Source organism: Diadema antillarum, unplaced genomic scaffold (genome assembly GCF_040938485.1).
Source record: "Diadema antillarum isolate AM-2024a unplaced genomic scaffold, OU_Dant_1.0 seq00000966_RagTag, whole genome shotgun sequence".
Classification (NCBI taxonomy): Eukaryota; Metazoa; Echinodermata; class Echinoidea; order Diadematoida; family Diadematidae; genus Diadema; species Diadema antillarum.
The window spans coordinates 119,496-136,148 of NW_027271812.1; the positions used below are offsets into that span (position 1 = coordinate 119,496).

The 16,653-nt window shown below is 37.0% G+C and overlaps 1 protein-coding gene across 1 annotated transcript in view; it reads right to left on the reverse strand.

Annotated features, from left to right (window-relative positions):
• LOC139741958 (uncharacterized) overlaps window positions 1–16,653 on the reverse strand; it is a 149,116-nt gene that overhangs the window by 105,126 nt on the left and 27,337 nt on the right. Inside the window, exons 8-9 of the mRNA XM_071652524.1 lie at window positions 16,462–16,617; window positions 15,782–15,982 (exon numbers count right to left, since the gene is read on the reverse strand). Of these exons, the coding sequence (XP_071508625.1) occupies window positions 15,782–15,982; window positions 16,462–16,617 (357 nt within the window). The remainder of the gene's footprint in view (window positions 1–15,781; window positions 15,983–16,461; window positions 16,618–16,653) is intronic.

Consider the following 16,653-nt stretch of genomic DNA (forward strand, 5'->3'; position numbering starts at 1 on the left):
TACAATGTCTTCACAATGTGTGATCCATGACAGTTTCACATAACTGGCAAAATATTGAAATGACAGGTTTGCCAGAAATGTCTTGAACTGGGTTTGCTTTAATTTTCTAAGAGTGCAGGTACACATATTTGGAGAATTGAGAATTTTTACTTGAATTCTGACAGACCTTTTTATAAGTTTATGCATTGAGTAATTTCAAAGGTAAGAAGAAAGAATGTAATGACAGTACAAAATGGATTTTTTTTTTTTTTTTGGGGGGGGGGAAGGGGGTAATTGAAACCTGGCCTTTGACCCTTACCCTTTGACCTTTGACCTTCTGCCTGGAAATTTCCCAGAGAATCTCCATTAGGTAATGCATGTATTAAGTTTTGAAACTAATAATGCAAGCATTGCATATAATGAGGGAAATAGTAAAATTTTGAGATGACCTTGACCTTTGACCCCTGACTATTGACCCATGACCCCTAAATTCCCTAGATAATCCCTGCCAGTCAGTACATGCGTATGTACCAAGTTCCATGAAGATACATTGAACCATTTGCGAGAAAAGTGATATTGCAACATTTTCACCTAACCTTTGACCTTTTGACCTTTTGACCTTTGACCTTATGACATGAAACTCTCTCTAGAGAATCTTTACGCAGTAGTACATGTCCACACCAAGTTTCAAGAAAATACCTTTGGGCATTGCATAGATATGGGGGAAATTGCAACATTTGTAGCATTTGACCTTTGACCTCTTGCCAATGTCACTAAAATCCACTCAACTAATTGTCCCATCATACATTATCCTTGGACAAAGTTTGGTGAAAGCTGCTTCATCCAGTTTTGAGTTATCACGTAAACAGATAAATTTTAGGATTTGACCTTGATCTTTGACCTTTGACCTCTGTCCGATTTCACTGAATCCCCCAACAAAGTTTGGTGAAATTTGCTCTATCCAGTCTTGAATTATCGCGTAAATGGATACAATTTCATGATTTGACCTTAACCTTTGACCTTTGACCTTTAGCCGATTTCACCAAAAATCTAATCAAATAATTGCCCCATCATACTTCATACTTGGACCAAGTTTGGTAAAATTCCAGTAAATATTACTCAAGTTATCGCATATACAAAAGCGGACGGACGTACGTACGTACGGACGGACGGACAACCCGAAAACATAATGCCTCCGGCACCACTTCGTGGCGGAGGCATAAAAAATACAAGGACATTTTTCCACAATATGTCATGAGACGAAGACTAAGATGACAGTGTCCTTGCCTTTCTTCCACACTGTTGTATGTCTTCCTATTTTTTACAAAACCCACTTTTTTTCAAAAACCCACCTTTTTTTTACACATACACATCAGTTGTTCTCATCAGAAATAGCTGCCATTTTGCAGAGAATGATTTTTCTGTCCCTTTTCCCAATACACCACGACATTAAAACTTAGCTGACAATTAAGTTATACTATCCCTACACAGTTCTATGTATGGCTATTTTCAATGTTGTTGTTTTTTCGTGCATGTTTCTTTTTCAAAATGTCAACATCTTCAATTCAAAATTTGGATTCCTTTTTCACTAAGACCAAAGAAAGAGTATATTTGAACACCTTCAGGAGAAACCATGCAAGAATTCCAGGGTCTCATTTGTGGCTATTTTCAGTAAGGTAGGGCAGTTATCGACAAACACTCTCAGGTGAAACTACACCAGACATACGCTGTTACAAGCTTTCATTATGCCTTTCATCTTGTGATGATGGCTTTCACAATGCAAATTAACAAAATGAAAAACAAAAAGGAAAATTTCTCACTTCCAAACAAGTTTTGAAATGAGCTTATGGCCAAATGAACTTTGTGATCACACTGAATGCATACTAGCCTCACATTTTTGCAAATCATGTTTCTAACTCTATAGCATCACTTTTAACAAATCAGAGTGATTATGTTAACCATGCAAGTTTTATCTTGAATCTGGGTGTGCACCAGCCATTAGGATGCCTTGAAAAACAATTCCAGACCAGATACATGTATATTGTCTTTTTCTTTTTTTTTTAAAGGAACCATCTACAAGCACAACAGTGAAAGTTTTATCAAAGTACAAAATAAATATGACAAGTTGTGAGTTGATGACATTATTAACTCACTCATCTGCACATGACTGTTCAAAAATTATGTTGCAAAAATGAGTGAAACTTCACTTTCTTAAACTTCCCTCATTTAATCCAATTTTGAAAACAATAAAAGAAAAAAAAACACTGTTGTGCTTGTAAAATTTCATTGTTTTTTTTTAAATTTAGACTAACTTTAGTTTGGAATTGTCCTAGTGTCAGCCATAATTCAATAATGGCCTTCAGGTGTAAGGTGAATGCATGAACTAAAATGAACTTCATCAGTTGCCTCAAACTTGTACATGGTTTGGAATGTGCATGGTAACTTCCTTCTGTGTCCACAAAGATTTCACAACTCTTTGTCACGATTTTCGAACATGTCCCGTAAATATGTGATTGCATATCTGATTGACCTGGGGCCCGTTGCATAAAAGTTACAATTATGGTAACTTTGCCATCCAATGGTAACTTCCATGGAATTCTTGATTGTGATTGGCTGTTGAGTATTGTTGCCATGGTAGTTACCATTGGATGGCAAAGTTACCATAATTGTAACTTTTATGCAACGGGCCCCTGGTCATGTTCATTGTTTTGTTTGTTTGTTTGTTTGTAATTGGGGTATACTGTCTATAAACCCTCCATATTCAGAACAAGTCTTAAGTTAAGGATAGTAACCATCTCATCCTAAACCTTTCTAACTCCCCCTACGGTAAATGTATTTCATGCAAAACATGACAGCTTGCTAGTAAAAGGTAGGACAGATTTGGCAAACCTGCCTACTCAAGTTTGCAGCGACATGGAGAAGTAGTCCGTACAGTTGCCATTTTCCTTGAATACCAACTGAAATCAATAGGCTGACTCTCCATCAGTCTTATTCATCAGCAGAAATGTCCCATAAAGTGAGTGAATTAATTGACTACATGAATAAACATGAACCTATCTCATGGATATTCAATGTACCTAGGCTTCAATGTACTGTAAAATGAGGAATGTTTGCGTGCATTATAATTTCGCAAATTTCGCGAGAGCAAAGATGCCCGAAATTAAAATGCACATGAAAGTTCTTGTCTACACTACACGCAATGAATGCTAGAGGCAACTTGTGAAAATTTCATGCAACGAAAAAGGCCGTCGGCTCCAACTCGCGAAAATTTCATGCCGCGAAAATAATGTGTTTTACAGTACATACAGCTCTCTCCTGGACCCTCACAGCCAATAACAGCTGGTGATGGGTCATTCTTCCTGAGCAATGATGTAATGGAAGCAGCCTATAGTGTAGCAGGGCTAGACATTAACTCTGTTTCTTTGGCGGCCCATTTGGACCACTAAAATCTTTCAATTTGAAATTTCAGTGGCCTGAAAAAGAAGTGAAGTTGGTCTGAAATTTAAAAAAATTGATAAATAAATAAAATATTTTGAATTTAGGTGCCTGTCCGGGCCACCAAGAGACAGCCTTTTTTGGAAATTTGATGGCCCAACAGCTATTTTTAGTGGCCCCGGACAACCATGCCATTGCTAATGTCGGGCCCTGTATAGTCCAGGGCCACAAGCCCTCTAAAAGACTATGAAGTCTTGAACATGTCAATAACACAACACTTCTCTTTGGAAATACTGTACGGCATCCTCTTTCTACACCTTGTTTCTGGAATCAGATTTTATGCTCCTTAAAAAATATTGATGCTCTTTGCACTATGATTGAATGCATGCTCTCAGCATACACCGCACAATCAATAAAATCAAACAAATATTTCAAAATCCATCAGCAAAGTATAAGTAGCCATTTGCCTTGCCCGCCTGTTGGTATTTGATCAAAATAACTGTCGATTATGACGGTCAAATCAGGAGCTCATCATTACTCATTTCTTTCTGCACAAAATGTCACTTCTACTGAGTTTTCCAATTTTGTTTTCTTTGTTTTGTTGTTTGTTTTTTTTCTGGTATAATTTCTTTTTTGGAGGGGGGATGATTCTGTGGGGGGGGGGGGGGGGGGTGAGGCAAGGGGGAAAAATGCACAATCTGAAATTGTACCAAGATTAAAACAAAAATACAATCAGGAAGGTTTCCATATTGAGGTAAGTTACTGTGTACCTTTGAGTTACAAGGTGAGGTGGTCACTGGTGATTACACTTGAATGCACTTTCAGTAGTAAGGGTAATTTCCTGGCAAAGCAATGAGAGTCACCAGCACCTTCTCTCAGATATTCATATACTGTAAACGTGGAAATTTTCGCGGTACATTAATTTTAGCGGATTTCGCGCTACGTTCAGCTAGCGCGAATTCAAAAACGCGCGAATATATCTTCGCAATTTTCTATGCACATTTTGAACGGCCTGGTGCGCTTCGTCGATGATACTGCTACGTAGTACAGACATGTTTACGCATATAGCAGTATCATCACACGCACCGCACGCACCAAGCCCACGGCCGATTGGTGTGCTACATCCCTGCGACTACGGTACTAGTCCTACAGAACATGTATCGAGTAAAATACATGTACTACGTAGTTGAGCGCTTGTACTCGCACTCGCGCCACTCGCTACGTCGCTTATCGTACGCTGGCATCACTGGATGAAAACAGCGACTGTGTATTAACCCGCTGCTGAGCGCGAATTTAAGAACCCGCGAATATGTTTTCGAGCCGCTCAGCGTGAAAAATTAATTGCACGAAAATATTGACGTTTACAGTAGTTATATTTTGGGAGAACGGGATTATAAAGCTTGGAACTTCGGAACAAATTCACAAACACCAATGCAGTAACAAACATGATGCACTTGATCATTGCTACAATAAATGCACCTTATAATCTTGGTTCCCAAGTTAAGTACAAGCAGTTTGTGGGGACTGGGAGTTCGACGACCACATTTCAGACAAAGCTGGTACAAATACTGGTATTGTCCCTCAAATTTATCACCCCATTTGTGTGTTTCTATTGAAAAATGAAGGGGTGCGGAAATGTTTTTCTTTTTTTAATCTTGTCTGTCTACAAGATCAAAAATACATCAGAAATTGCAGATTCAAAAATTTAGAACAAAGCCTCTTTCTCTTCAAATGAGTTTTGTAGCCAACGCTGTGATGGGTTTATCCCTACAAGTGTATAATATTTGCTGATATGCCTGCTTTATATTATCATGTGGGGAGGGCTCTATAATACATACAAAACATCTGATATATATATATATATATATACATATGTATGAATATATATGTATATGTATATATATATATACATATATATATATATATACTAATTATATATATGAATGTATATGTGTGTGTGTATATATATATATATATATATTGTAACGAAATTCGGTGAAACCGATTCGATTTAACCGTTTCGATTATAATTTGTTATGATCGATTGTGCCTGTAATATAGAAATGGGCGCATTATCGGAATGTTGGACAAACATTTTAATGTGGTAGTGCATTATTATGAGTTTTAATATTTATTATTAGATATGTGGTTACTTGTTTGTCATGGGCAAGTTTGGATTATTTTAATACCAACTCCGGTTTAGACCGATGATACATGCCGAATTATAGTAACCATGTACAAGAAATACTGTTAAAACATAATAATCATTGTACGAATTTTGTAACCACGCCAACATTGTAAATAATTTGAACGACTACTGCGGGTGTTTTCCGCAGTGTTCACGGCCGTGCGGGATTGCCTCCTTACTCCGCGATAGGAGGAGAGGCATATAAAGTGGCCGTTGTGTGACATAGTCCGCAACAATTAGCCCGTGTATGATACATTTCCAATGTGTTGTTCATGTTCACTTCTATTTGTAATAAACTGTACATGTGTTCCTGAATTGGTGACTGCACTGTGTCTTCTTGAAAGTTCTACCACAATACAACAATTTGGAGAGTGGTGGTACATGTTCCTGAGAAGACAAGCTGTAAGCCGTTGGATTTCGGGTATATTGGTAATGTGACTTGTCGCATAGTCCGTGCCCAATCCAAGTTCCAGTCGTCGCCGTTGGATTTCGGGTATAGTGGTAATGTGACTTGTCGCATAGTCCCTGCCCAATCCAAGTTCCAGTCGTCGCCGTTGGATTTCGGGAATAGTGGTAATGTGACTTGTCGCATATGCCCTGTGCCCAATCCAAGTTCCAGTCGTCGCCTGAGGAAGTTGGTAACGGTGCGATATAGCACTTTACCCCGTGCCATCAACGATACCTGTGCCACCATATGGTTGTGAAAGGTGTTCCACGTTAGCGTGACTGAGTTGGTAATAAAACTTGGTAGTAGAACTTGGTAGCAACAGTTGGTAGCAGCACTTGGTAGCAAGAGTTGGTAGCAGAACTTGGTAGCAAAAGTTGGTAACAAACTAGACGTACCAATTTAACACCATCTACAACTGACGTTTGGAAGTGACATTATCTAAGTGATGCTGAACTTTGTATGTGTGCCGCTTGTGTTGGTGAGCTGCTTCTGACACAACATATTACATGGTAGACACAGACTGGTAGTTTTAATGATTTAAAGGGATCGTTGTAAACTGCAACAAAACGAACCCCGCCTACTCGGCCATCCTGACACGGCTCGCGGAGACATTTGTACAAACAGTCAAATACACTCTCTTAATTCACGACGAGAAGGCGAGTTCGTCACAATATATATATATATATATATGTATATGCATATTTTGATGGAAATATACCAAATAAATAATGAACGAGGCTGTGTCATTATTTAAACAGGGTTTGTACATGTACAACTGCACATCAAGCATCATGTGACATCTTATGTGAAGTGGATTGAATCTGTGTGTTCTGATGGATAATAGCACTTGGAAATATTTGCATCAAATCAGATGTCTCACCACCATGACCGTAGCACTCAAGTCTGAACTAAAATCATGCAGTGGAACTGGAAGCAAATGTTTGGAGTAATGACGATGTTTGTCACTGCTGTGGTGAATGTGTACACCAAGTCCTGTTACATTACTTTCATTTTCAAACACATAGCTGTGACTGTCTGTGCCAGGTCTAAATGGTAGCTAGATGGATGTATTTCTCGGTGGATAGTGTCAGACTCTATGTTTTATCACAGGTTTCTCTGCAGATCTGTGCCTACTGTGCCTTAATGTCTTTAGGAAAAAAAAAATGAGTTTGTAGACTCATGCAACACTGTCTGCTGAGAATTAGAAGGGTGCTATCCCCCACCCCCCCCCCCTTTTTTTTTTGGGGGGGGGTATTGAATTATTGGTATCACGTTGTAGAGCTTGATCTCATCTAAATTATGGTGTCAGTTTTTAATTATTTTCACCTTTAAGTGAAATGTTACATATCAAAACCAAAAGGGCACCATAATACCCGATACACATGAATTTGGAAAAATGCTTATAAATCTACCTACTTTTGATTAAAATAAACTTTTTATTTCATGAAAATTGATCATTTCATTGTTTTATCTACGCTCAAATCTTGGAATGCCATAGTGCCCTTCTGGTTCTCAGGTAAAAATATTCATCCAGTGTCCGAGTGTTTGGGCTTCATGATTGAGATGTCATAATCTGGTACTGTAGGAGTGACCATTGCATTCTACATGCCAACATGCGACCAAATCCACAAATCCTATCCCAGCATGCAACAGTGAGTCAGAAGACTATGGACTAAACATGCATTAAAGGTCCACACTCTGTCATGGATGTACACTGTACTTAAACATTTTAGAACTATAAGAATGATGCTATACAAAGAGTTAATATTGTATTTGATAGAGCCACATCTTAGAATCCTTGACTCATGATCAAATTATGGCATGTGTGGCATGAAATCAGTTGTAAATGAAATACAAAATATATCCTGCTGGAATGTGTATACGTAATCACAGAATTGTAAAAAAATAAAATTTAAAAAAAAATCTGTTTCTGAATGCCCGATTTGAACTGAAAAAAAAAAAATCAAGAAGTCAGTTCTACTAAATCAAGTGCATATGAGAATATCAGATTTTGTTAATCTTTTTTTAAGTTTATACTAAATGGATACTATTTTGACCCTGCCTGAATTGCATAATCTCATAGGTTGAAATTTCTCTTGCAATCATTAGCTGAAATGAATACCTTGGGTATCTCTTCAGTTTGCAGATATGTCTTTTTCTTATATCTGACAACTAGAAGCCTACGTACCATCTCTCTGAATACACTGTGATGTCTTGTATTGGACATAGCACTGGGACATAAAGTTTATTCACAATCTTTGAATATAGTGTTTAGTTTTTGGTTAACTGCAATTCTTTTATATTCTGTGTGATTTCTTTCATGTTCACCAAAAATCAAGCAATCCACATTGATTGCGTTACAGCTGAAAAGTGGAATTTTTCCTCAACAAAAACAAAAATTATGCATGGTAAGTTCCTATCCCTAAAGAGAAAAAAAAATATATTTTTTTTAAAATAGGTCTCTGCTCATCACAAAATTAGTTTGAAAGGCAAAATGATGCAAGATCTAAGCACAAACAAAACAACTACTAGTATCTGAAAGTGTGAAGGAAAACAAAAGCACATGCGAGATTTGTGAACAGTTTGTCAACAGTTTACCAGCGGGTGTTTAGAGGAAGGCAGAGAGAGATAATAACATGCAGTAAATGTGAGAAGCAAAACTCAAGCAAAGAAATGCAATTTTCATGCCCTTAAGTCATGACACAACTTCAATAAAGGCAATTGAAGACTCAAGATATCATTCTTTATATAAATGTCATTTTAATTAGAAAATAACATGCACACTTCAGATCCACTTAAAACATAGAAAGTCACAGCACAGTTAACATGTTTTACATAAACACACTTATATTTTAAGTTTGGGTCAAAACCAGAGTTAATTATCTTTAAAAAAAAAAAAATGATGATACTTGTTCCTAACATGATTCATTTCTGATCTTCAATCTGAAGTGACAGACATGGAAAATAGGGAAAATTCATTACAGAACCTAACTTTGACAAGCTTCAGTCTATATGTCTGCTTACATGAGTAATATCAAGAACCTCTTGACTAAAACTTTTTTTTTTAATATTCAATATATTCTACAGTTCCCATTTTTGCACACAGAATTTCAGTCCATTCCCAAATTTCATTTTGATTGTCTTTTACTTATTCTCAAAATGAACTCATTCACTTAATTGTCTTATTTGATAAGTAAAATATTCATCCTTCTGAAAGGAATTTTTTTCCTCGATTTCACTCATGATGCTGCAGTACATCTTCTATAAATATAGCAAAATTATATAAAATATATGCCAAGTATCACAAAAATTATAAGTTGGATACTATGAGGAAGAGGACACAATGGAAAATCATAGTGACATATTGATAACTAAAAGAAGAATTAAAACAATGTGAATAACATTGGAATGCCATGGCATGAGCAGGCCGAAAATTGCATTTCTTGTAAAAGTTGAAAGACAATTGGAAAACATAAAATATTGTACATAAACAAGGAGAAAGGTAGGGATTTCTAGGTCACAGGGTACAATGGTGAGTGCAAAACAGGATGTAAGGAATTGGGGAGGGAAGTGAAATATGTGGTGTTAACAAACAAAACATTTCATGTGATGAAACTAAAGATATAAGTGAATGTAAAAACATGTGAGAGATGTAAAAAGGTAACAGGAGGCATGCAAAATTAATTTCACAACACACGAGAGAGGGAAAAGGAGAAGGAGAAGGTAGGAATTTCAGAAATTTCACTGCATCAGCGGATGTGAACTGGTTTAGTTCTGCTTTTGACCCAGACTTTTACAGACATGTCTTGTGTTAGGCTGTTATGTCACACAAACAATATCAAGCATCATTTCTTGAAGGTCATCCCTGCCACAAAACAACACACTTACATAAAGTTATTAAGCTTGCCACACTAAAGGTCACTAAGGCATTGGTAGCACATATTGAAGTAGATTTTTCAATGACAGTGTTCCTATTTTGTAACTCATGAATGGAAACACCCCTCCATGCGCACTACCTAGTATCTTTCCTGCACTTGATATAAAAACATTATTAAAATGATACTGCAAGTGGAGGTATGATTCCTTGTAAACCATACTACAGTGTATGAACAGTATCACATTATGGTGGCTATGCTACACTGTATGTACCACTGAGCAATCTCACGGCCAAATATCGCCGATATCATTACAAAAATATCAGTCCAGTATCTCATGTTTCATGGTTTGACCAATATACCACTTCCAGAATTACAGTATGTTTGCCTGTGGGATATGGCTGATATTAAATACTATTTTAACTAGGATAAAATCAATTCAATGTCAGAAAAATACATGCTGAATGCAGCTCATCCACACAGAACTGCAATCAAGAGAACACACATCATCAGTCGGACAAACCTACAAAACACCTGCCACCAGATAGTGCGTCACGATGGCAAAAGTGGCGCCAACACTGGAAGCAACGGCGGCAACATCAGTGGCAGCCACATTTGCAGCAACACCCAGATACTAAGTAAATGTACTTCTTCATGTCTTTACTGATGAAGACCGCACATAATCAGAGTGACAAGGTGTCCAACCATGCTGACTATTATCTCAAACACAGATGATTCAGAGATTAGGAGGCCTATAAAGAATGCTGCAGACGTGTTTGCCATCACACCAAATAGATGCTGTCTGGCAAAAAAAAAAAAAAATAGATAAAAAAAAAAGATTATAATAATAATAACTGAAATAGAGAAAAAAGTAAATAAAAATAGTAGCTATAGCAGTCGTGATAGCAGACAGAAGGAGCGCAAATGAAATAAATCAATATTTTGCATAGTTTCAAAGTTTAACCCCCCCCCCCCCACCACCACCACCACCCTACAAAGAATACAAAACTCAGTTGATCCCTGTTTCGCTGTGCGTGAATGTGAAAAAGTTTAAGTATATGGGTCACTTTACCTCAAAAGGGCATGAATACCTGTGTTTATGATATAAATGCTACCAAAAATGAAGACAAAAAAAAAGATTATTTAAAGAATACTAATACCCACTAAACAAACAACTTAGTGGCAAAAACATAGCTTGGTTTTAAAAATTCAGAAAATTGCACTGCCACATTAAATAAAAATAATGGTAATAATAATAATAATAATAATAATAATAATAATAATAATAATAATAATAATAATGCATCAGTCTTTAAAAAGAAAAAAATGCTAATGAGAGTCCTATTTTCCTATTATGGACAACGAACGCTAATTTGAAAACTAAAGGTGCTAGCTGTATTCAATTTTCAAAAGAAAAAAAAAAATACTTGCTGAACACTTCAATTCTTAAGCATTTAAAAGCCAGTATCAGACATCTACCATTCAACTTGAACATAAAAACACATAAGGGAAAGACAACAAAGGAAATATGGCTTTGCATAGATTCAAAACATTTGACCCTTGTCAAATGGACTTAACATGGACCAGCCTTCATAATGGAGACATGTCATCTGGCACTATTGGCTATTAAATACACACATTTGCCGTATACATGTATTTCAACTGCAAAATTGCACAAAAACTGTTGAATTATTGACTAAAACAAAGTGGATACTCAAGACTGCACTCATTTTTGCCATTCCAACCTAATCAAACACCAATAATCTAACAACTACTAATACCAGCCCACTGTTGGTTCCCCGTCAACCTTTATACATGTATGCTCCTCATGTAATAAGTTGGTCAAGATTATTAGTTCTCCGTATAATTCCACACCTATGAATTTGGGAACCTACAGTTTTACAAGCATTATAGCATTTATGTAGGCCCCATCGTATTTCTTTTTTCATTTCCTTGTGGTACCTTCATGTCATGATATGACCAGATACATTTGTGTTTAGTATATATTTTTTCTATCTTCAATCAAAAGACATGGTTGTATATATTTTGTATTCTTACTTGTTGTATTACTGTCAATCATTTTGAAATTTCATTGAGAAAGTAGAAATATGAAATAAATTTGAACTGAACTGAACTGAAATTAATCTCTATTTACCCTTCTAAGTTAGTCCCATGTTTGAACTACAGTATGCCACACTTCCTATGTCAAGTCCACATAGTAACATTCTACTACAACTATATGAAGTGACATAGACCATCTGGATGGTTTTACTAACATTGTACTTACATTTATAATGGAATGCACATAGGGCTTGATCCCTTTCAATTCTCACAAGAAGTCGTCCCCATTGACAGCTAACTATTGACATTAGTGCATTCATCATCATTTCTATTTTACAGTATTGTGTTTATGCTAAAATCTACTTCCTACTACATATCCCTTCATGGATGCATTGCAAGCTTTCCAAATCAAATGCAAACATACCTTGCCTATGAAGGCAGCATGTTCATTTCTTAAAAATATCAAAGTGAGTTTGTTTCTGGATAACATGTACAAAAATTTTGTATGCAACAAGTTAGTAATCATGCTTCAATGGGCAAAGTGCTTCAACTAGTAGAAGTAATAAATGGTATATAAAAAGAATTGCTATTGCATCACTATTATCTTGTTTAAATGCACTATCTGAACTGCCAAACAAGAAAAGGAATGTAATACTAATATATTGCAACTTGAAATTTAAAAAGAAATTAATATATTCCACATCATTCTTCAGAAAATTATTAGCATGGGTGCCTCAGTAAATGAAAACCGTGTATGAATTAAACTTGGTTCAATGAAAATAATCGCAATTTTGCAAGTAATAATATTAAAAAGATTATCAAATCGACAGAATGAAATTTGTTTCTCATGTAAGCACTACCTTGTCTGTAAAGTTTTAGTGGCATCTTGCAGAGAACAGAAAATCTCTCATTTCTTGTTTGTTATAACACCTTTACTCCACATGAATGAGATTATTTGTTGAGTCAACTTATTTAATGCAAACAGTTTCAAGACATGTGTGGTATTGTCCAAAAAAAAATTAGTACATAATAATTTCATTTATCCCCAAATGTATATCTTGTTGGTTTGATTGCTATTTAATTCAGCTTTATAAGAAGCAAGTATCTGTATCAATCATTGTAAAGATTTCAGTATGGGAAAAAAAAAAAATCAAATTTCAAATTTCTATGTACCTGAAAAGCACTATGAATCAAGCTGCGGCAGAGTTGTTGGACAACATGAGTTTGTGCATTTTCCCCTTGAGAGGGCGCTGTACAGATTTTACTTTGCAAATTTTATTTGAGCAATCGATAAGTCAGTTGCAAGTTTGCTGTGGCAAACAACTAAACAAGAACTTTGTGCGTACCATTAAAAAGTGGCATTGATTTGGATGTTATACAGGCAGCATTTAAGTCCTACATGTTCATGTAGTTCAAAATTTACATTGACATCATTATATGTATTTCAATCACACTGGGTGTTTAGAAAATTATTTAATGTATAAAAATGTCAGAACAAACTGCAAAAATTCTACTCCACAAAGAAAGATGGCGTACAGTAAGTCAGCAACATCTGCAAATTTCATGAGTGTTTCAAGTCCTGCTTTTGTGAACACTGTCTTCACTACAAATGTACTTGAGATGAAAACAATAAACATAAGGCAAACCATCGAAAGTTTGGCAAAAATTTTTGTTTAAACATAAGAATAATTTTATGTTCATTTGGTATCAGCACTGGTTGAGAGATTGTGTCAAATTTAGAAAACCTCACAAGTTTAGAAAACCTAACGGAGAACGGAAATGCTACATAAATGTTATTTTCTTTAAATCCTTGATTCTCCCCTAATGCCAGAGGCTTTCCTTGGTAGCCTACAGGTACCAAGCATCTGATTTCTCAAGGAGACATTGCACTCTTACTGTGTGAACTGTTGCCGGACATGAAATAATGCAAGATGTCAGTAACCAATCCAGGGAAGAGAACAGATTTGATTCCTGAATTAAATCAGGGCTGCAATGAGCTAAATTTTCGCCGACAGTCTCCCAAGCTCACAAAGATCCAGGGAACAGAACAGATTAAATTCCTGAATTAAATCAGGGCTGCAATGCGCTAAATTTTCGTCGATAGTCTCCCAAGCTTGCAAAGATCCAGGGAACAGAACAGATTGAATTCCTGAATTAAATCAGGGCTGCAATGAGCTAATTTTTGTTGACAGACTCCCAAGCTTGCAAAGATCCAGAGAGCAGAACAGATTAAATTCCTGCATTGAATAAGGGCTGCAAATGGCTACTTTTCATCAATAGTCTCCCAAGCTTGCAATGGAAGCTTGGGCTCTTGCCTCTCGCCAAAATGCTAATCACCTCCCACACCGAGAAAAGACGAAACGACTCTGCACAGTCACACTATGCAACAACGACACAGAGCTGGAAGCCTGGATATACCTTCGACAACACTTGCTGAAAACTGATGCTATAGCTAGCCGGCACAAAACACATCTACAAAACTGAACACACACACATACATGTAGGTCTAAATGTCTTGCACTGTTTTCAATATCATGATTTCTTCTTTGAAAATAGATTTGTATACTCTACCAATTCTGACACGCATATTGCACTTTGGTTCTGGTTTCTGTTACAAAAATATTCTGAGAAACTATTGTTCTGCACCATAACAAAATCATACCATATTTGAAAAAAAAAAAAAAAAAACTTTCCCCATATCCTTCAACATCTTACTGCATTACATTGTCTCAATCTCAAAGACACTTATTTCTAACTCTACGTGAGGTCTATGGCCTTCTAGTGTCTTCACGTTTTTCCATAACTATTCAATATCTATATACAAGAATATATACCACTGCTGTACAGTGTACGTGGCAAGAGTATGACATACAATGTATATATACAACCAATAGGCACTCGCATTGCTCCATCTAGAACTCTTCTATGAATTCTCAGTATAGTCAAGACGGAGTTCACAAAAAAAATTACACAAATGGCATGGCATTTATATTTCAGCCTGTAAGAGTTTTTTTACGGGGGAAAAGAACTCAAGAGGCTAGTGTCTTTTTCCCCTCTGCAATACATATTTGTTGCAGTCATTGGTGACATTTCTCTACAACAGTTGTAACCCTCTCTGCTGTGCATTTAAAAACACTTTGGTACCCCTTTAGAGTGAAGGAATGAAAATTGGGCCAAATATACAGTATACAAAGACCACATCGCATTATGCCTGATAGTACCATTAGGCATGATTTTTTTTATTAAAAAAAAAAAAAAAAACATGGGAAAAGTAAGTTTGGGAAAATTTAGTAAATTCAGCTATTTGTTATGACTTTGTTGTTATTTGTCTGATCTTGTTGTAATTGTGATTGATCTGTCGCTTTCTTGTTGCTTCACGTACGAGGGGAAAAAAAGTTTTAAGGGTACATTCTTCTTTGGGGTTATTACCTTCTTCTTCATACTTAATTTCATGATACGAGGGGTTTGCAAAAGAGGGCTACAATGCTATTCACTCAGTATCTTCCTCTTCCTTTCCAATTTTTCATAATCTTGCCAATCAGAGTCCCAAAAGATACTGCAACTTCCTTTACCCCAAAGGAATCCACAAAAACTGGCACAATATACAGTAACTACAAATACACCACCCCTATAAAAAAAAAAATCCACATACTCACAGCTAGTCGGCATGTGTCACACCACGCCCATGGAGCTGCTAATTAAATGTCACTCGAACAACCCACTACGCAGTAAGTCTCGTATAAAATGCAATAAAACGGCAACAGAGGCCTTTTAGTAAGAGCACCAGTTATGCACCTGAGAAAGATGGCGAGACTTTAGCAGGGAGATGTCGGACAAGTGCCTCTCCGCCTCCCTGGCCTCCCGCGCGTCGAACTCCTGCTCCAGGTCATGCCGCAGCCTGGCAACCGCCTCCGCGTGCTGCTTCTCCAGGATGAGCCGCATCCCCTCCAGCCTGGCAACCACCTCCTTGTCCGACTCGGTACGCAGGTAATCCAGCTGAGGGGGGGTGGGGGGGGAGGGGGGACAGGGAGAGGTGTGAGGATCCATGCCGTGGGCACCAGACATGATATATAACTTCTCTGTAAAGCTGTCATCAACGACAGATACTGTAAAACCAGAAACATTCATGGCATAAAACTTTTACCAATCATCCTTTTTTTAAAGCATGAAACTTTCTTGAGTTTCCAGTGCCATCAAATGCGTTGCGTAGAAAAAAATGCATGTATTTTACTTTGGAGAGAAGCAAAATTCAAAGTTTCAGGCACGTGAAAATTTCTAATTTTACAGTACCTGTTCCCATCTATCATTACATTTTACAAACTTATCTCCCACTGTCTATTTTTATCCCTCCACATCTCCCAATATCTAAACTCTCTCTCTCTCTCTATCCTTATTGACTGAAAAAAGCCACTCCACTGCTGACAAGCATCTGTAAAATGTGGCACGAAAGGGACTTGAGGCATTTGATCACCAACCTCGTTGTCGTGCCTGCGCTTGACGAAGGCCTGCCTGTTCCTGTACTCAAGCTGCTGCTCTCGGAAGTTGGCCTCCCACTTGCGCAGCTCAAAGTCCTTCTGCTGCAGCTCCGTCTCCAGGCCAGTCTTCTCGTGCTGCAGCTGGCGCTCTCGCTCCTGAAAGAGATCATAGAAAATACGGACGTTAGATGG